Here is a 21777-nt window from a genome sequence, read left to right on the forward strand (position 1 = left end):
TAAACTCACAATGTTAAAATATTGTTCACCAGCTGGAAATGGAAAGGGATTCACCCTATCAACTCATTTACTGACACGGCAACACAGTCTCAGTGGTGAGAAACCATTCAGGTACTTCATGCATGTGAAAGGATTTATTCAGTTAGCCCACCAGTTAACACTCCAGCTTTAAAAGTTCAAAGGATTTAATCCACAATTGAAGCATTGCTACTGGCAAGACACGGTTTAAATATTCCATGTATATTGAAGAAATATCATCAGTTCACCCCATCTGCTGTGACTTTAGTGAGTCCAGATTTAACTGTAAGAGTTTGTTCTGCTGTTACTAGTTACATCCAGGAGAGAATTGTCGTGGATGTCAGTGAAATTTGGTCGCTGCATCAGTTCACTCAACAATTTTATATGTTGGCCCTATGGCCCCCATCGTATTCTGATCAGAGGACATAGATTATGATTCTATATATCGACGTTCAATGGCGGAGCGGTCACCCAGCATTCGCTGCGGCTCAGAATGTGCCCTATCCTCACTAGAGAAGCTCGATGCGCATGCGCTCATGGACTAGTCTTTAGAGCATGCGCATTGCGGTCTGTTTCACGAGCATGCGCAGTGCTGGTCTGTGACTGAAGCTGCTCGGAGCGGGTGAGTGAATGTCAAATGGAGGAAACTAACAGAGTTAGTGGGTGTGTGAGGAGGAATGGAGCCAGCGGAGTGGACAGGGAGGCTTCGTAAAGACACAGTGCAGGCCGCAGACCCCAAATAACAAGGTACCGGTCTTGTGTTTGCAGAGAACAGGCCGAAAAAAGTCTGGATTTCTCCCTTCGCCAGGCCCGGGGTAAAGGCCGCCATCTTTATAGGGGGCAATGTGCAGCAGGGCGCATGCGCGGTCATCCTTGTCCAGGTAGCAGGAGGAGAGATTGTTGTGCATTTCTGTCCAGGACTCACAGGGATGGATTTTGGAAACTCCTTTTACATGGGGTTAGAAAGGGAGGATTTACACACAGCAAACTCAGACCAGGAGAAATGTTTCTCTTCTCAATTTCTACCCTAGACTGACAAGAATGGATTTTTAGTACTCCATGTATAGGATGCTAGAAGATGAGGTTTTGCAGATGGGAAATTGAAACCAAACATCACCTCAAAGTCTGATAGAATCACTCGATTCATCAGGACCTGGATATTATCGGCCTCTGAGTGTAAGCAATATGTTCTAGGTCATTAGCACTCACTGTATAACATTTCTTCCTCATATCTCTCCAGTAGATCTTGCCCAAAATCTTTAAACTGTGTCCCTGCATAATTTTATGATTAGTTTATGGAAACAGCCTTTAACTGGCTCATATAAACCTCAGGATCCTCACATCCTTCATAATGTGTGGTGATCACTGGTTTGCACAGACCCAGATGTTGTGTGTGTGTGTGTCTGTGACATCATCACACGTCGACAATTACACTGTGACAACATCACACGTCGACAATTACACGGTGACATCACCCCCCCCCCCCCCCCCCCCGGGGTATTTCCTCAACTAAGCAGATTTTTCTCTGACTCCAGTGCTTATGATATCTTTCCAGCTGCAGGCTCCAGCAGGAGATTTTAAATTTAAAAATGGTGAAATTGTTTCAGAGATGAGTATTTCAAAATACCATTCATCGACAATTTCAAGTTTTTCGTTCTGTGCTCTCTTTCTGTGAGAGGTTCCATTGCTCTGGGGCTGGTGTAAGTCCTTTCCTGTGGATTTGAACCCATGTCCATCCATTGCTCTGTTTTGCCTCTGTCCTCCCTGATCACCTCTCTACCATTGTCTAACTTCCTCTGTCTCTAATACTGCGTGTAGTTTAGCTCTGTTTAGGATTTTACTGTTACTTTTGCTGACTGTCTCAATGAGGTGTCCACCACTGCCCATTCCCTGACCATGTGCTGCTGGCTTCCCAGCTTTATCTTCCCACAGTATCTTTCATTGTCAGGAATTGCTTTTCCTGTGCCATAGTCCATTTCTCTTCCACTTCTGAGCTTATATTGCCCATCAGATTTTGCACCATCTTTATTCCCCATAATTCATTCTGCACACCCTGAAATGTTAACTCTTTGTTTCACTCTCCACAGATACTGCCTGACCTGGTAAGTTTTACCAATAGCGCTAGCAGAAGTGAACTGGCAAATTAGGTAAGGGGATGGGCCAATGGAGATGCAGTGGCAGACATTTGAGGGGATATTTCAGAATACACAGAATAAATAGATACATTCAAACAAGAGAGAAAAATTTCAAGGGGATAACCCTCACGTGTAGTTAACTCAGAAACTTAAAGATAATATCAAACTTAAAGGAAAATCATATAATTGCGCAAAGATGGATGGCAGGTCAGAAGATTGGTGAGAATATTTTAAAACAGCAAAGGATGATGAAGGGATTAATAATGATGGAAAAATTAGAGTATGAGTGAAAGCCAGCTAGAAAGATAAAGGCAGATAGTAAGATAAGAAAAGAAGTTCTATAGACATTGAAAAATGAAAAGAGTTATGAAAGTGAGCATTGGTCCTATAGAAAGTGAGTCTGCAAATTAATAATGGAAAATAAGGAGCTGGCAGATGAATTAAACAGGGTATTTACATTGGTCTTCAGAAAATAGGATCAAAGTAACATCCCAAAAAATAGCTGTAAATCAGGACCTGGAAGGGAGGGAGGAACTCAAGAAAATTACAATCACCAGTGAAATGGTACTAAGCAAAATGTTGAAGCTGTGGCCTGACAAGTCCCCGGTTCCTGATGGACTTCACCCTAGGGTCTTAAAAGAAGTGGCTAGTGACATAGTTGATGCATTGGTTTTAATTTATTAACATTCCCTAGACTCAGGGAGGTTCCATTAGATTGGAAATTAGCAATTGTAACTCCTTTATTCAAGGAGGGAGACAGAAAGCAGGAAATTACAGACCAGTTAGCTTAACATCTGTCGTAGGTAAAATGTTAGAAGCTATTATTAAAGACATTGTGGCAGAGCATGAAGTAAAATTAAAGGTAATCAGGCAGAGTCAATATGGTTTTGTGAAAGGGAAATCATGTTTAACCAATTTATTGGAGTGCTTTGAAGGAGTCACATGTGCTGTAGATGAAGGGGAATCGCTGGATGTGCTGCACTTAGATTTCCAGAAGGCATTTGATAAGGTTCCATATCAAAGGTTCTTGTGGAAAATAAAAGTTCATGGTGTAGGGGATAACACATCGGCATGGGTAGAAGATTGGCTGGCTAAAAGGAAACAGAGTTGGCATAAATGGGTGTTTTTCAGGTTGGCGAGATGTAACGAATGGTGTGCCACTGGGATCAGTGCTGGAGCCTCACCTTTTTACAGTTTATATAAATGACTTGGATGAAGGGACCAAGGGTATGGTGGCTAAATTTGCTGATGGCACAAAGATAGGTAGGAAAGTAAGTTGTGAAGAGGACATAAGGAGGCTACAAAGGGTCATAGATAGGTTAAGTGAGTGGCAAACATCTGGCAAATGGAGTATAATGTGGGCAAAAGTGAAATTGTTCATCTTGGCAGGAAGAAGTTTTTTAAAATATCTAAATGGTGAGAGATTGCAGAGCTCTGAGATTCAGGGGGATCTGGGTGTCCTAGTGCATGAGTCACAAAGGTTAGTATGCAGGTACAACGGGTAATTAGGAAGGTTAATGGAATGTTATCATTTATTGTGAGGGGAATTGAGAACAACAGTTGGGAGGTTATGCTTCAGTTGGACAGGGCACAGGTGAGACCACATCTGGAGAACTGTGTACAGTACTGGTCTCCTTATTTCAGGAAAATATGTAAATGTGTTAGATGCAGCTTAGAAAAAGGTTACTAGACTAATACCAGGAATGGGAAGATTGTGTTATGAGGAAAGATTGGACAGATTAGGCTTGTATCCGCTGGAATTTAGATTTGACTTGATTCAAACCTTCAAGATCTTGAGGGGTCTTGACAGGATTGTTGTAGCGAGGAAAGTTCCTCTTGTGGGAGAATTCAGAATGAGGGGTCACTGATTAAAAATAAGGGGGCGCCCATTTAAGACAGAGATGAGGGGAATGCTTTTCTCTCAGAGGGTAATGAATCTTTGGAACTCTCATCCTTAAAAGGCAGATGAGCTGAGACGAGGGCTGAGTCGGCGATGTTACTAGTGAAAATAGACGGTCTTGGTGAAGATGTGGATATGTGGTTGGAAGCTCATCTTGGGGTGAAATATTTCACACCATGGTTGTGAACAGTCTGGTTCAGTCTCAGACAGTTGTCAGGGAGAGGGATGGAGTCGGTGTCAAGGGAGTGGAGTTTGTCGCGGGAAATGAAGACAATGACTTTGGTCTTCCCAATTTTTAAATGGAGGAAATTTCTCCTCATCCAGTACTGGATGTCAGACAAGTCAGGACGGTGTGTGACTTGGAGGGGAACTTGGAAGTGATGGTGTTCACATACACCTGCTACCCTGGCCCTTCTAGGTGGAGGAGTTTGATGGTTTGGGAGATTCTATCAAAAGTTCTGGTCGAGTTGCAGTGATACAAAATCTTGCTTACCACCTGCATCTCCCATCTCTCTCTCTCTCTCTCTATCTGCTCCAATAGAGGCCAGAATTTTGTATAGACCCAGGAAGCATGACCGGTTCCCTTCCCTGAAGGACATTAGTGAACCAGTTGGGTTTTTATGACAATCCAGCAGTTTTCATGGTCACTTTTCCCTCGTGCTGGCCCCACAAATTCCCAGATTCATTCAGCTCAATTGCACAACCTGCCTTTGTGTTTTTGTGGGTTCTCTCTCACTCCCTTTTTTCTGTTTTAAATCAATTTCACAGGGTATCAGAAGGAGAGAATTTGTGGTTGGGAACCTCAAACCAAACATCACATCAGGATCTGATGGAGTCACCCAATTTATCGTAACCTGAACATTATCAGATTTTGAACATGGAAGGAAAAAGCACTGTTCACAGTGGTGGTGAGCAACTGTACACATGTCCAGTGTGTGGACGAGGCTTCAGCCGATCATCTGACCTGTCGGAACATAAATGCCATCACAAAGCAGAGAAGCAGTGGAAATGTGGGGATTGTGGGAAGGGATTTAATTACCCAGTTCAGCTGGAAACTCATCGGCGCAGTCACACTGGGGAGAGACCATTCACCTGCTCCGAGTGTGGGAAGGGATTCATTCGATTATACAACCTGCTGACACACCAGCGAGTTCACACCGGAGAGAGGCCGTTCACCTGCTCTGAGTGTGGGGAGGGATTCACTCAGTCACCCAACCTGCAGAGACACCAGCGAGTTCACACAGGGGAGAGACCTTTCAAATGTCTGGACTGCGGGAAGGGCTTTAAAAGTTCTGGGGAACTGATGTCCCATCAACGTGTTCACACTGATGAGAGACCGTTCAGGTGCTCTCAGTGTGGAACTGGGTTTATACGATCATCTCAACTCACTGAACACCAGCGAATTCACACTGGGGAGTGGCTATTCACCTGCTTTGAATGTGGGAAGGGATTTAATCGGTCATCCAACCTGCTGACACACCAGTGGGTTGACACTGGGGAGAGATCATTCACATGCTCCAAGTGTGGGACAGGATTCACTCAGTTATCCACCCTGCTGTGACACCAACAAGTTCACACTGACGAGAGACATTTTAAATGCCCAGACTGCAGGAAGCGTTATAAAAGTTTCAGGGACCTGCTGCACCATCAACGTGTTCATATTGATGAGAGACCGTTCAGGTGCTCTCACTGTGGGACTGGGTTCAGGCGATCAAATGACCTCACTGACCACCAGCGAGTTCACACTAGGCAGAGGCCGTTCACCTGCTCCAAGTGTGGGAAGGAATTCACTCAGTCATCGAACTTGCAGACACACCAGCGAGTTCACACTGGGGAGAAACCATTCACTTGCTCTGAGTGTAGGAAAAGTTTCAATGAGTTACCCCACCTGACAACACACCAGCGAGTTCACAAGTAACAACAGTGATGGGATTTTGCTGTTAATCACATCCAGGACTGAACCGTATTCATTGGGGTTTGTTTTTGCTGATGTTAATGAACTCCAGCCCAGTTATAGGTTTTAATATTCTGGATAAAATTCAAATCAATCCGCTTGGTGTTTAACACAGTGTGATGAATCTTTTCAATATCTCTGACACAAGTTAGTTCCTTTTGAGGAGCTCCCCCTCTCTCCTCCATCCTCACCTCCAACAATAAGTGTGAGGAGCTCATGGAGCTTCTTTGTCACTAAGATTGAAACAATCCGATCAGCTGCCTTTGTTGCTTCCCTCCCTTTCATTAACCCATTGGGACAAACTGTCTCTAAAGTTTCCCTTTGTCTGAGCGCTGAACCCACATCTTTATCCAGTTTCTCTCCCATTTCCTCTCAGTGTTCATCTTGTCCATGAAACCCACCTCCTACTCCATCAACCCTATTCCCACCAAACCGTTGATCACCCAAACTCTCCCTCATTTCTTTCTCGGCCTGTCTGCAGTCTTTGACACCATTGACCAAACCATCTTCCTCCAATGCCTCTCCACTGGTGTCCAGCTGGGTGGGACTGCACGCTCCTGATTCCTTTCTTATCTATGTCATTGTAGCCAGAGAATCACCTGCAGTAACTGTGGCTATTTGAGTTACAATTTCACAGATTGACTCACTCAGTAAGTGATCAGATCTCACTGAACTTAGATCGAAAAATGATCCATTATCAGTCTCACAGCGACCGTATCTTACATACCAAGTCTTTCTCACCACAGCAGACCTCCTGGATAAGAATAGCAGAGAAGAGTGAAAATATTCTCTCACAACCCAAGCTCTTAGTGAGAAAAATATCTGAAAATTCCCTTTAAAATATAAGGTACAGCAGAACGACAGTGCACTGCTCTGTTACAGACTTATTGAAACAGATTCATTGTCACCTCCTCCCTTCCCAAATTCCAGGGCATTTTCCACACACTTTCCATATGACACAGTCATTTACTTGTACTTCTTGCTATTCAGCGTTGTGTTTTCACTGCTCACAATGTGATCCCCTCTACACTGAGGAGACTAATTCCCGATTGGGTGACTGTTTTGTGGAACATCACCATTCAGTCTGCAAGTGTGATCCTGAGCTTCTGCTCATTTACTGTTTTAATTCTAGGAATCACTTTTGGTCTGAACTCTCTGTCCTCAGCCTCCTGCACTGTTCCAATGAAGCTCAATGGAAGCTCGGGAAACAGCAGCTCATCTTTTATTAGACACTTCATAACCTCCTAGACTCAAGCTTCATTTCAACAATTTCAGATCATTGCCACCACTCCCATTTTTTTCAGACAATCGGTTCTGCTGTTACCATTTATTCCTCCTCTGGACCTGTCTTTTGTTTCTCCTATTGTCCTATTAGTTTATTTACTTGTCTCATTATCACCCAATGTTGTATCATCATCCCCTTTCTCATTTAATCACTCCAGCCTTCCATCCCATCACAAGACCGTTTGTTCTTTCTTCCTCTCTTTTCCCTGACTCTGTACTTGTTTGTAAACTATTACATCTCCAAATTCTTCCATTTTCTATAAAAAGCCAGCGACCTGAAACATTCACTCTGTTTCTATCTCCATAGAAGCTGTTGACCTGCTGAATGTTTCCAACATTTTCTGTTTTGAGCTCAGATTTCCAGCATCTGCAGTATCTTGTTTCAGGGTCACAGCGGATCAGCTTTCTCTGAATTATCGTTCCCTGTTTAAAGGTGAAGAAGGGGATTTTAAAGAATGAGACAATAACTGTCCCCCTGTTCGACATGAAACTAAACTCACTGTTAATTCCTCCTCAGTAACAATTGTAAACACAAAGCTTCCAGCCGGGATTGAACCGGGGACTTTCTCATGTAAAGTAAAGGTGATAATCAGTGCACTAGGGAAATGAGTGTGAATCCCCCCCGGACAGAGGGGAACTGACCATACATCTCTAGCTCTAATTCCCAAACAGAAAATGCTGCCAAGAATCAGCAAGTCAGGCTGAGTCTGTGGCCGCTCTCACCATCTGTAACCGTCACAATGCCCGGCTGATTGACGGCAGCTCTGGACCAATAGGAAGAGGGGGCGGGACTGGGGGACCGAGCGGGAGTGGCTGGTCCTCCGACCAATCGGAGTGAATGAGGGGCGGGGCCGGGCTGGGAGTGAAGCATGCGCAGTGTGAGTAATGGCGATGAAGGGAAGCTTCTTTCTTAGTTTCGCAATCGGTGAGTGGATGAAATGGTGGGGAGAAGGGAGCGATGTATCAGGCCGGTGGGCGGGTTGGCTTCGTAAACATGTTGTGTAAACGGCAAACACAGAGAAAGAACTTATGGTAAACTTTGGACCGTCCCCTTCGTTTACGCCGAGGTTTCTCCCACTTTCAGGCCCAGGGTTAACGGCCGCCATCTTTATTGGGGGCAACGCCCGGCGGGGCGCATGCGCGGCGGCCATCTTTATTGGGGTCAACTTTTTGGAATCTTAATTGACAGAATAAGAACAACTTGTCCATCAAACTGCTTCATGCTTTGAGTTACAATGTCTTATTGATGATGTGGAACAACGGTATCTGTCCAAGTCAGTGACAATAATTCGTATTTATACTGGGACTTTAACATAATAAAACTTCACAAGGCATTTCACAGAAATGTTACAAAGTAACATTTGATATTGAGCCACATAAGGAGATATTGGGGCAAGTGACCAAAAGCTTGGTCAAAGAGGTCGGTTTTAAGGAATGATTTGTAGGGGAGAAAGAGAGGTGGAGAAGTCCAAGGACAAAAATCCAGAACTTGTGGCCTTGGCAAATGAAAGCACAGTCACCAATGGTGAAGTGATTAAAATCAGGAATGCTCAAGAGGCTGGAATTAGATGAGTTTAGAGATCTCGGAGGGGTGTGTGGCTGGAGGAGATTACAGACATAGGGATGATCACAACCATGGAGGAAAACAAGGATGAGAAATATAAAATTTAGTTGCTTCCTAACGAGGAACCTTTCTGGGTCACTGAGCACAGGGGAGCTGGGTGAACAAGACTTGGTGCGAGTAAGCACACAGGCAGCAGAGTTTTGAATGACCTCAAAATTACAGGGAGGTTGAATGTGGGAGGCCGGCCGGGAGTGCGTTAGGATAATTAAGTCTAGAGGTAACAAAGGAATGGATGAGAGTTTCAGCAGCAGATGAGCTGAGACTGGGGTGGAGTCGGGCGATGTTACTGAGGTGGAAATAGGCGGTCTTGGTGATGATGTGGATATGTGGTTGGAAGCTCATCTTGGGGTGAAATATTTCACCATGATTGTGAACAGCCTGATTCAGTCTCAGACAGTTATCAGGGAGAGGGATGGAGTCGGTGTCTAGGGAGTGGAGTTTGTAGTGGGGGCTGAAGACAATGGCATCAGTCTTCTCAATATTTAAATGGAGGAAATGTCTGCTCATCCAGTACTGGATATCAGACAAGTCAGGACAGTGTGTGACTCTCAGGGGAACTTAGAGTTGATCATGTTCACATACACCTGCTACCCTGGTTCTTCTAGGGGGAGGAGGTTGAGGGTTTGGGAAATTCTGTCAAAGTTCTGGTTGCGTTGTAGAAATATGAAATGTTTCTCCTTCACCCCCTGCTGCTCCTAGATACCTCTCTCTCTCTCTCTCTCTATCTATGTGCTGTCATAGAGGCCAGAGTCTTATGTAAGCCCAAACCGGGTGGCAGGTTCCCTTCCCTGAAGGACATTAGTGAACCAGTTGGTTTTTTATGACAATCCAGCAGTTTTCATGGTCACTTTTTCCTCGTGCCGGCCCCACAAATTCCCAGATTCATTCTGCTCAATTTCACAACCTGTCTTCGTGTTTTTGTGGGTTCTCTCTCACTCCCTTTTTTCTGTTTTAAATCAATTTCACAGGGTGTTAGAAGGGGATGATTTGCAGTCAGGAAACTGAAACCAAACATCACATCAGGATCTGACGGAGTCGCCCAATTTATCACAACCTGAATATCATCGGATTTTGAACATGGAAAGAAGTTGTACTGTTCACAGTGGGGGGGAAATGATACACGTGTCCTGTGTGTGGATGTGGCTTCAGCCGATCATCTGATCTGTCAAAACATAAATATGATCACAACGGAGACAAAGCATAGAAATGTGAGACTGTGGGAAGGGATTCAGATCCCCCTCTGAGCTGGAAACCCATCGGCGCTGACAGACTGGGGAGAGACCGTTTCCCTGCTTCACCTGTGGGAAGGGATTCACTTAGTTATCCCACCTGCTGAGGCACTAGTGAGTTCACACTGGAGAGAGACCTTTTACATGCCCAGACTGTGAGAAGTGCAATAAAAGTTTTGGAGATCTGATGTCCCACCAACATATTCACACCGATGAGAGACCGTTCAGGTGCTCTCACTGTGGGACTGGGTTCAGGCAATCATCTGACCTCATTGTACACCAGCGAGTTCACACTGGGGAGAGGCCGTTCACCTGCTCCCAGTGTGGAAAGACATTCACTCAGTCATCCACCCTGATGCGACACCAGCGACTTCACACCGGAGAGAGGCCATTTACCTGCTCTGAGTGTGGGAAGGGATTCACTCAATCTTCCAACCTGATGAGGCATCATCGAGTTCACACTGGGGAGAAGCCATTCACCTGCTCCGAGTGTGGGAAGGGATTCACTCAGTTGTCCGAGTTGCTGTCACATCAGCGAGTTCACACTGGGGAGAGACCTTTTAAATGTCAAGACTGTGGGAAGTGCTACAAAAGTACTGGAGAGCTGTTGTCCCATCAACGTGTTCACACTGACGAGAGACCATTCAGGTGCTCTCACTGCGGGACTGGATTCAGGCGATCATCTCAACTCATTCTACACCAGCGAATTCACACTGGGGAGAGGCCGTTCACCTGCTCCGAGTGTGGGAAGGGATTCACCCAGTCATCTCACCTGCTGATACACCAGCGAGTTCACACTGATGAGAGACCTTTTAAATGCCCAGACTGTGGGAAGTGCTATAAACATTCTGGTGAACTGATGTCCCATCAACATGTTCACAATGATGAGAGACATTTTAAATGCCCAGACTGTGGGAAGTGTTTTAAAAGTTCCAAGAACCTGATGTCCCATCAACGTGTTCACACTGACGACCGACCATTCAGGTGCTCTCACTGTGGGACTGGGTTCAAGACATCATCTCAACTCACTGTACACCAGCGAATTCACACTGGGGAGAGGCCGTTCACCTGCTCTGAGTGTGGGAAAGGATTCACTCAGTTATCCAACCTGCTGAGACACCAGCGAGTTCACACTGGGGAGAGGCCATTCACCTGCTCCCAGTGTGGGAAGGGATTCACTCGGTCATCAAACCTGCTGAGACACCAGCGAGTTCACAAGTAACTGCAGTGAATGGATTTTGCTGTTAATCACATCCAAAACTGAATCATATTCATTGGAGTCTGTTTCTGCTGAAGTTAATAAGCTCCACTCACATATAGGGGTTAATATTCTGGCTAAAAATCAAATAAATCAGCTTTTTGTTGAATGCTCACTGTTATTATCTCTCACACAAGTTAGCTTCTTTTAAAGTGCTCTCCCTCTCCCCTGTCTCCTCCATCCTCACCACCAGCAACAAGTGTGAGGAGCTCATGGAGCTTCTTTGTCACTAAGATTGACACAATCTGATCAGCTGCCTCTGCTGCTTCCCTCCCTTCCACTAGCCCACCAGGACAAACTGTATTTAAAGTCCCCCCTTGTCTGAGCCCTGAACCCACATCTTTCTTTAGTTTCCCCACCCCCATTTCCCCTCATGCCACCTTAGTGCTCATCTTGTCCATGAGACCCACCTCCTGCTCCATTGACCCTATTCCCACTAAACTGCTGATCACCCAACTACCCCATGTTCAATCAGATTGTTAATGGTTCTTTCTCTCCAGGTACTGTCCCTCTCTCCTTCAAATCTGCCATCATCACCCCCTCCTCAAAAAACAAACCTTTCACCCCACCGTCCTTACTGCCTCATCTCCAACCTCCCTCTCCTCTCCACACTGTTCGAACCTGCTGTCATCTCCGAAACACTGGGATTCTCAGTGTGAACAGGGTGGGATGTGTTTGGAGACAGGATGTCCCAGTTCTCCACCCTGGGATTCTCAGTGTGAACAGGGTGGGATGTGTTTGGAGACAGGATGTCCTAGTTCTCCACCCTGGGATTCTCAGTGTGAACAGGGTGGGATGTGTTTGGAGACAGGATGTCCCAGTTCTTCACCCTGGGATTCTCAGTGTGAACAGGGTGGGATGTGTTTGGAGACAGGATGTCCCAGTTTTCCACCTTTAAAGGGACAGGGAGAGGACCAGTTGGGCTGAATGATGCTGCTTTATGACATCACTGCAGTGCCTAGTAACCATTCTCCCTGAGCCCTGCTCATTATGGGCTGGCTTTAGCTCAGTGCTGTTACAGGGAGGGAAACAGGAGGAGGATTTGAGCCGTGTGGAGCTCAGGATTAATGGGGCGAGATACTGGATCAATTTCTACCTGACTGAATAAGAAATGTCATTGTCCCAGACAGTCCCTGTCCCTCAGTATCTGTATCCGGGGGACAGGCTGATGGGTTTACTCTGTATCTAATCCGTGCTGTATTTGACTGGAGAGTGTTTGATTCTGACAGAAGCCGTTCACCTCAACGATGATGAGATAAACCCATCAACTTCTCCCCTGGACACCGATCCTGAAGGACAAGGAGTGTCTGGAATATTTTGTACCATGTACTTGACCCAGTTTTGAACTCCTTGCTCACATCTCCTCTCATCCTGCTTTGTTCTAATGAAAAGACCCCCAGTTTCTCCAGTCTCTCCTCATGGGAAAGAGAAATTGTAATTAAGTTCGAAACACAAACAGGAGTTTCACTGCAGAAAGGTCACCATTAGAAAATATATCATTCCACAGTCAGTTGTTATCATCTGGAATACACTGTCTGAAAGTTTGGTGGGAGCAGGTTCAACAATAATTTTCAAAAGGGAATTGGAGAAATGCTTGAAGGAAAACATTGACCAGGCCATGGGAAACAGCAGGGGAGAGGACTATTCAGATAGCACCTCCAAAGAGCTGGCAAAGGCACGATGGGCCGAGTGGCCTCCTTTTTTGCTGTCGCCTCTCATCCATGGTATCACCTCTGTGAATCTCCCCTGCACCCTCTCCATGGCCCTGACATCATTCCTGTTTTAAGATGCCCAGAATTAGACTCAATATTCTAAATGCAGTCTAACCAATGGTTTACAAATTAATTTTATAAAGAAAAGTGGAGTAACAGGTTCAAACAGCATTTCAAACTTGTCCTTCACATTTAAAGATTTGTGTATCTGAACCCCTTGTAACATGGCTAAAAGACATTGAGGTAAAATGTCTGATATAATGTGTATTATGGGATAGAGAAGTTTAGTTTAGAAACTCAAACAGGCTCTTCACTGCAGACCGGTCACCATGGCAACACTGATAAGACATTCCATTGTACAGAATCAGCTCATTGGAAACTCGAATCAGATCAGGGAAAAGGACAGTTTGTCTGTCATTAACCACAATATAAACTGAAACCAGAGAGGAATGGAATAGATGAGATTATAATGTGTGATGTTTATACCTATAATTGTGAAACTATCAGAAATAACAGAATTAACAGTGGGCAGGGGAGTTTAGGGAGAATGAGAACATTCCTGAAGAAAAGTAACTGCTGGGAACCAGGGAATGTGTCCTTGTAAATCACAGATTAGAGAAATTGCAGCTGTCTTATCCTCACTTCCTGCCAAAACCCAGCAGAGAAGACAAAGAGCCAAGGGCCAGAGCTGGATCACTACAGGGTATAAAAGTGAGGAGATACTGATGGAAGGGGGCAGCCAGGACTGGAGACACCGGAGATCAAGCTCAGGGTGCCCGAGGTTCCATCCAGTGGGCTGACCTCGTGTAAGTGACTGTGGACACATGGGACTTGCATGTTTATTCTGATTTATGGATCAATATACGATACAGTAGAGAACAGAGAATCTGCTCAGCTTATGTTTCTTAATGAGGTATTGAAGTTGCTGACACTGGACTCTCAAAGCCACAGATTCTGAGAGAGAGAGAGAGAGAATACAGAAAGAAAGCAAATGAATGACATGTAAAATTGAGGGGGAAACAGGAAGTGATGAATGAGTGAAGTTATAATGACAAAAGATAGACAATGAGAGAAAGTAGAGAAATAAAATATATCTACAAATCTCAGAGGATGTGAGAATAGTTACAGGGAGAGGGATGGAGTCGGTGTCTGGGGAGTGGAGTTTGTAGCAGGGACTGAAGACAATGGCTTCAGTCTTCCCAATATTTAAATGAAGGAAATTTCTGCTCACCCAGTATTGGACGGTGTGTAACTTTGATGAGAACTTTGAGGTAATGGTGTTCACTCAAACCTGCTACCCTGGTCCTTCTAGGTAGTGGAGGTTGATGGTTTGCAAGAACCTGATGTATTTCTGTTCTATTTGTATACGTCAAGATATTCTCTCTCCTTCGCTTCTCTCTTGCCCTTCCTCTCACACTCGCGCTCCTCCCACAGAGGCCAGAGTCTTGTGTAGGCCCAGACCGGGTGGCAGGTTCCCTCTGCTGATGGACATTAGTGAACCAGTTGGGTTTTTATGACAATCCAGCAGTTTTCATGGTCACTTTTTCCTCGTGCCGGCCCCACAAATTCCCAGATTCATTCAGCTCAATTTCACAACCTGCCTTTGTGTTTTTGTGGGTTCTCTCTCACTCCCTTTTTTCTGTTTTAAATCAATTTCACAGGTTATTAGAAGAGGAGGATTTGAGGTCGGAATACTGAAACCAAACATCACGTCAGGATCTGACAGTCACTCGATCCATCAAGCACAATAATAGAAGGAAAAAGCAGTGTTTACACTGAGGAGAAACTGTGGAAATGTGAGGACTGTGGGAAGAGATTAAATTCCCCATCTCAGCTCGAAACTCATCAGCGATTTCACACTGGGGACAGACCATTCACCTGCTCCGAGTGTGGAAAGGGATTCACTCAATTATCCAACCTGCTGACACACCAGCGATTCAAAACTGATGAGAGGCATTTTAAATGTTCGGACTGCGGGAAGTGCTTTAAAAGTTCTGGGGAACTGTTGTGCCATCAACGTGTTCACACCGATGAGAGACTGTTCAGGTGCTCTCACTGTGGGACCGGATTCAGGCACTCATCTCGCCTCACAGTACACCAGCGCATTCACACTGGGGAAAGGCTGTTCTCCTGCTCTGAGTGTAGAAAGGGATTCACTCAGTCATCCCACCTGCTAACACACCAGCAAATTCACAAGTAACTACAGTGATTGGATTATGTTGTTGATCACATCCAGGACTGAACAAATTTCATCGGAGTCGGTTTTTGCTGATGTTGAAAAGCTCCAACCATGTTTGAGGTGCTAAATATTCTGGATGAAGTTAAATAAATCAGCTTTGTATTAAACACACAATATGTTCAACATTTTTAATATTTTTAACACAAGTCAGTTCCTTTTGAAGGGCTCTCTCTCTCCCCTGTCTCCTCCATCCTCACCTCCAACAACAAGTGTGAGGAGCTCATGGAGCTTCTTTGTCACTAAGATTGAGACAATCCGATCAGCTGCCTTTGCTGCTTCCCTCCCTTTCACTAGTGCACCGGGACAAACTGTCTTTAAAGTTCCCCTTGTCAGAGCCCTGAACTCACATTTTTCCCCAGTTTCTCTCCCCTCATGTCCTGTCAGTGCTCATCTTGTCTTCTGCTGTATTGACCCCATTCTCATTAAACTACTAATCACCCAGCTTCCCTATCTCAGCTGATATTGAGAGAGATGGCTCTATCTCTTTCTTCTGGTACTGTCCCTCTCACCATTAAATCCACTGTTATCACCTGAAAAAACACTTGACCCCAGCACCCTAAAATTCCACCCCATCTCCAAACTCACTTTCCTCTGCACAGTCCTGCGACTCAGTGTCCCCCAGGGACTTAAATCTCCATGACATCACATGTCCCCAGCTCATCTGCTGCTCAAACCCTCATCCCTGCCCTTGTTACCTTTGGACTTGTTGATTCCAATACATTCCTGACCAGCTTCTCACATTCACCCCACCCCCAGGCGGAAACATGAATCATCAAAAACTCTGCTGCCCGTGTGCTTTTTCACACCATGTCCTGTTCACCCATCACCCCTTGCCTCGCTGACATACATTGACTCCTAGTCAAGCAATGCCTCAATTTTAGAACTCACATCCTCGTTTTCAAATCCCTCTGTCACCTCGTCTCTCCCTACCCCTGCAAACTCCATCACTCAACCCTCAGGGATATATGTGCCCTTCTCATTCTGGCCTCTTGAACATCCCTGCTTTTAATTACTCCACCACTGTTGTCCATGCCTGGCATGAAGTTCTGAAATTCCCTCCCTGAACTTCTCCAGCTCTCTCTCCTGATTCAAGGTCCTTGTTAAAATCTGCCTCTCCAGTGAAGGTTTAGTCCATTTTCTCTAATATGCTATGTGACTTGATGTTAAATTTCTCTTCAGGATGCTTCTCTGAAGCACCTTGGGATGTTTTATTACATTAAATGTGTTATATAAATACAAATTGTTACTGTTTACCTGTTTGTGCACAGTAAGATTCCACAAATAGCCATCAGACCATCAATCTTCTTTTCATATTAATTCATTCTTGGGATGGAGGCGTTGCCAGCTGGGCCAGCGTTTATTGCCCATCCTAATTGCCTTTGAGAAGGTGGTGATGAGCTGCTTTCTTGAACCGCTGCAGTCCATGTGGTGTAGCTACACCCACAGTGCTGTTAGGGAGTGAGTTTCAGGATTTTGACCCAACAACAGTGAAGGAATTTCCAAGTCAGAATGGTGGGCGGCTTGGAGGGGAACTTCCAGGTGGTGATGTTCACATGTGTCTATTGACCTTGTCCTTCTAGATGGTAGTGGTCATGGGTTTGGAAGATACCGTCTAAGGGGCCTTGGTGAGTTCCTGCAGTGCATCTTGTAGATGGTATGCACTGCTGCTACTATGCATTATTGGTGGAGCGAATGAATGTTTGTGGATGGGGTGCCAATCAAGCAAGCTGATTTGTCCTAGATGGTGTCAAGCTTCTTGAGAGTTGTTGGAGCTGCACTCATCCAGGCAAGTGGGGCGTTTTCCATCACACTCCTGACTTGAGGCTTCTCGATGGTGGACAGGCTTTGGGGAGTCGGGAGGTGAACTACTCGTCGCAGGATTCCTAGCATCTGACCTGCTCTTGTAGCCACAGCATTTTTATGGCTAGTCCAGTTCAATTTCTGGTCAATGGAACCCCCGAGGATGTTAATAGTGGGGGATTCAGTGATGGTAATGCCATCGATTGTCTAGGGATGATAGTTGGATACTCTCTTGTTGGGAGATGGTAATTGCCTGGCACTTGTGTGGTGTGGATGTTACTTGCCACTTGTCAGCCCAAGCCTGGCTATTCGCCAGGTCTTTCTGGATTTGGACATGGACTGCTTCATTATCTGAGGAGTCACAAATGCTGCTGAACATTGTGCAATCATCAGCAAACATCCCCACTTCTGCCCTCATATTGGAAGGAAGGTCATTGATGAAGCAGCTGAAGATGGTTGGGCCTAGGACACTACCCTGAGGAACTTCTGCAGTGATGTCCTGGAGCTGAGATGACTGACCTCCAACAACTAAAACATCTTCCTTTGTGCTAGGTATGACTCCAACCAGTGGAGAGTTTCCCCCTGACTCCCATTGAATCTAGTTTTGCTAGGGCTCCTCGATGCCACACTCAGTCAAAGACTGCCTTGATATCAAAGGCAGTCACTCTAACCTCATCTCTGGAGTTCAGCTCTTTTGTTCATGTTTGAACCAAGGCTGTAATGAGGTCAGGAGCTGAGTGGCCCTAGTGGAAACCAAACTGGGTGTCAGTGAGTGGGCTATTGCTAAGCAAGTGCCGCTTGATAGCACTGTTGATGACCCCTTCCATTAATTTACTGATGATCGAGAGCAGACTAATGGGGCGGTAATTAGCCGGGTTGGATTTGTCCTGCTTTTTGTGTAGAGGACATACCTGGGCATTTTTCCACATAGCCGGGTAGATGCCAGTGTTGTAGCTGTATTGGAACAGCTTGGCTAGGGGTGCAGCCAGTTCTGGAGCACAAGTCTTCAGTACTTTTGCTGGAATATTGTCAGGGCCCATTGACTTTGCAGTATCCAGCACCTTCAGCCGTTTATTGGTATCACGTGGAGTGAATCGAATTGGCTGAAGACTGGCATCTGTGATGCTGGGGACCTCCGGAGGAGGCCGAGATGGACCGTCCGCTCAGCACTTCTGGCTGAAGGTTGTTGCAAATGGCTCAGCCTTATATTTTGCCCTCTTGTGCTGGGCTCCTCCATTATCGAGGATGGGGATAGTTGGGGAGCCTCATCATCCAATTAGTTGCTTAATTGTTCACCACTATTCACGACTGGATGTGGCAGGACTGTTGAGCTTAGATCCTTTGGCTTTGGAGAAAGGAATGGAGTTGGTAGCTTGGGAATGAAAATAATGTCTTCAGTCTTGCCAATATTGAATTGGAAGAAATTTCTGCACATCCACCACTGGATATCAAACAAACAGTCTGATAATTTAACCACAGTGGAGAAGTGGAGAGAGGTGGTGAGGTAGAGCTGGGCACTATCAGTGTACATGTGATAACTGACACTGTGTTTTCAGATGATGTCGCTGTGGGGAGAATGTTGATGAGAAATAAGAGGCCAAGGCTGGATCCTTTGGGGACACCAGTGGTAACTGTGGGAGTGGGAAGGGAAGACATTCCAAGTGATTCTCTGGCTATGATTAGATAGAGAAGAATGGAACGAGGAGAGAGCAGCCCCACCCAGCTGGACGACAGTGGAGAGGTGTTGGAGCAGAATGGTGTGGTCAACCTTGTCAAAGGCTGCAGACAGGTTGAGAAGGGATAGTTTCACTTTGTCACAGTCACATAGGATGTAGTTGGTGGCTTTGATCAGAGCTGTTTCAGTCCAGTGGCAGGGGCAGAAACCTGATTGGAGGGATTCAAACAGGGAGTTCTGGGAAAGCTGGGCACAGATTTGGGAGGTGACAACATGTTCAAGAAGTTTGGAGAGGAGAGGGAGGTTGGAGATTGGGCAATAGTTTGCAAGGATGATGTGGTCAAGGGTTTGATTTTTGAGACGGGCGTGATGATGGCAGATTTGAGGGAGAGATCAACAGTACGTGAAGAGAGAGAACTGGGTTAGTGGAAGGGAAGGAAGCAGCAGAGGCAGCTGATCGGATTGTCTCAATCTTAGTGACAAAGAAGCTCCATGAGCTCCTCACACTTGTTGGAGGTGAGGATGGAGGAGACAGGGAAGAGGGAGAGACCTTCAAAAGGAACTAACTTGCATTAGAAATAGTAAAAAGATTCAACACTGTATTTAACACAAAGCTGATTTATTTTACTTCTATCCAAAATATGAACCACTATATCTGTCCTGGAGCTTACCAACTTCAGCAGAAACATACCCCAATGGACATGGTTCAGTCTTCGATGTGACTGACAGCAAAATCCCATCACTGTAGTGACCTGTGAACTCGCTGATGTCTGTGTAGGTTAGATGACTGAGTGAATCCTTTCCCACAATCAGAGCAGGTGAACGGCCTCTCCCCAGTGTGAACTCGCTGGTGTACAGTGAGTTCAGATGATCGCCTGAACCCAGCCCCACACTGAGAGCACCTGAACGGTCTCTCATCAGTGTGAACATGTTGATGTGTAATTAGGTTCCTGGAACTTTTACAGCACTTCCCACAGTCTGGGCATTTGAAAGATCTCTTTCCTGTGTGAACTCGCTGGTGTGTCAGAAGGCTAGATGACTGAGTGAATCCCTTCCCACACTCGGAGCAGGTGAAAGGTCTCTCCCCAGTGTGACTGCGCTGATGTTTAGTGAGGTCAGATGATCGCCTGAACCCAGTCCCGCAGTGAGAGCACCTGAATGGTCTCTCGTCAGTGTGAACACGTTGATGGGATATCAGTTCTCCGGAACTTTTAAAGCACTTTACGCAGTCTGCACATTTAAAAGGTCTCTCGTCTGTGTGACTTAGCTGGTGTTTGAGCAGGTGGGATGACTGAGCGAATCCTTTGCCACACTCAGAGCAGGTGAACGGCCTTTCCCCAGTGTGACTGCGCCGATGAATTTCCAGCTCAGATGGACACGTGAATCGCTTCCCACAGTCCCCACATTTCCACGGTTTCTCCCCAGTGTGACTGTGCTTGTGTTTTGACAGAGCGAATGATCGGCTAAAGCCTCGTCCACACACAGAACACGTGTACGGTTTCTCCCCACTGTGAACGGTGCTTTTTCCTTCCATGTTCAAAATTCGATCATATTCAGGTTATGATAAATTGGGCGACTTCGTCCGATCCTGATGTGATGTTTGGTTTCAGTTTCCCGACTGCAAATCCTCCCCTTCTATTCGCCTCTGAAATTGATTTAAAACGAGAGTGAGAGAGAACCCACAAAAACACAAAGACAGGTTGTGAAATTGAGCTGAATGAATCTGGGAATTTGTGGGGCCGGCACGAGGAAAAGGTGACCATGAAAACCGCTGGATTGTCATAAAAACCCAACTGGTTCAACTAATGTCCTTCAGGGAAGGGAAGCCGCTATTCACTCTGTGCCCACTCAAGACTCTGTCCACAAATTTGAAAATTGAGCCTGAACACCAAGGTTTGTGTCATTTATATATGTTCAGGAGAGCAGGAGTCCTCACAGTGACTCCTGGGGATCTCCATTATAAACCTTATTCCAGTCTGAAAAAATCCATTAACCATGACTCGCTGTTTCCTATACCCAGCCAGTTTTGTATCCATGTTGCTACTGTCCCTTTTATTCCATGAGCTAACTCTGTTCATGTCTGTTGTGCGGCACAATCTCTAATTCCATTCGGAAGTCCATGTACACCACATTAACAGCAGCATCCTCATCACCCACTCTGTTACCTCTCCAAATCCCTTAAGCAAGTTTATTAAACACAATTTTCCCTTAACAATTCCATGCTGGTGTTCCTGAATTAACCCACATTTGCTCACATGACTATTAATTTTGTCCTGAGTTGAGAAGGGGTAACACATCCACATGGATAGATAGTTAGCTAGGATTAGTTAGCTAACAGAAAGCAGAAGAGGGAAACTGGGTCTTTTTCAGGCTGGCAAGATGTGACGAGTGGAGTTCCACAGGGATCAATATTGGGGCCTCAACTATTTACAATCTATTGCAATGGCTTGGATGAAGGGACTGAATGTATGGTTGCTAAATTTGCTGATTGCTGACACAAAGATTGGCAGGAAAGTGAGTTGTGAAGAGGACCTAAGGAGCCTGCAAGGGGATAGAGATGGTTAAGTGAGTGGGCAAAAATTTGGCAGATGGAGTATCATGTGGGGAAATGTGAACTTGTCCACTTTGGCAGGAAGCATAGAAAAACAGCATATTATATAAATGGAGAGAGATTGCAGAACTCTGAGATACAGAGGGATCTGGGTGTCCTGCTACATGAATCAGGAAATGTTAGTATTCAGGTACAGCAAGTGATTAGGAAGTCAAATGGTGTTGTTTTATTGCAAGGGGAATGGAACATAAAAATAGGGGTGCTTTGCTACAGTTGTTCAGGGTGTTGGTGAGCATCTGAAGTACTGTGTACAGTTTTGGTCTCCTTATTTCAGAAACGATATAAGTGTGTTCGTAGTTCGGAGAAGGTTCACTCGACTGATACCTGAGATGAGCGGC

The 21777-nt window shown here is 45.5% G+C and overlaps 3 protein-coding genes across 3 annotated transcripts in view; 2 read left to right on the forward strand and 1 right to left on the reverse strand.

Moving 5' to 3' along the window:
* The window catches only part of LOC144676556 (uncharacterized), a gene marked incomplete at its 5' end in the record, with an annotated part of 31334 nt that extends 11036 nt beyond the window's left edge, over positions 1 to 20298 (reverse strand). The window contains one exon of the mRNA XM_078536958.1: positions 19581 to 20298. Within this exon, the coding sequence (XP_078393084.1) occupies positions 19581 to 20298 (718 nt within the window). The remainder of the gene's footprint in view (positions 1 to 19580) is intronic.
* On the forward strand, positions 691 to 6106 carry LOC144676554 (uncharacterized). The gene is made up of 2 exons (XM_078536956.1): positions 691 to 765; positions 4822 to 6106. The coding sequence occupies exon 2, from the start codon at positions 4931 to 4933 to the stop codon at positions 5612 to 5614; it is 684 nt and encodes a 227-aa protein (XP_078393082.1). The 5' UTR covers positions 691 to 765; positions 4822 to 4930; the 3' UTR covers positions 5615 to 6106.
* Positions 9948 to 11511, forward strand: LOC144676553 (uncharacterized). The gene has a single exon (XM_078536955.1). The coding sequence runs from the start codon at positions 10332 to 10334 to the stop codon at positions 11364 to 11366; it is 1035 nt and encodes a 344-aa protein (XP_078393081.1). The 5' UTR covers positions 9948 to 10331; the 3' UTR covers positions 11367 to 11511.
* Positions 20299 to 21777: the final 1479 nt, after the last annotated feature.

This window comes from Cetorhinus maximus, unplaced genomic scaffold (genome assembly GCF_964194155.1).
Source record: "Cetorhinus maximus unplaced genomic scaffold, sCetMax3.hap1.1 HAP1_SCAFFOLD_1696, whole genome shotgun sequence".
Lineage (NCBI taxonomy): Eukaryota > Metazoa > Chordata > Chondrichthyes > Lamniformes > Cetorhinidae > Cetorhinus > Cetorhinus maximus.

Coding starts and splice junctions, on each gene's coding strand:
- LOC144676554 (XM_078536956.1), top strand. CDS start 4,931: ATGGAAGGAAAAAGCACTGTTCACAGTGGTGGTGAGCAACTGTACACA.
- LOC144676553 (XM_078536955.1), top strand. CDS start 10,332: ATGTCCCACCAACATATTCACACCGATGAGAGACCGTTCAGGTGCTCT.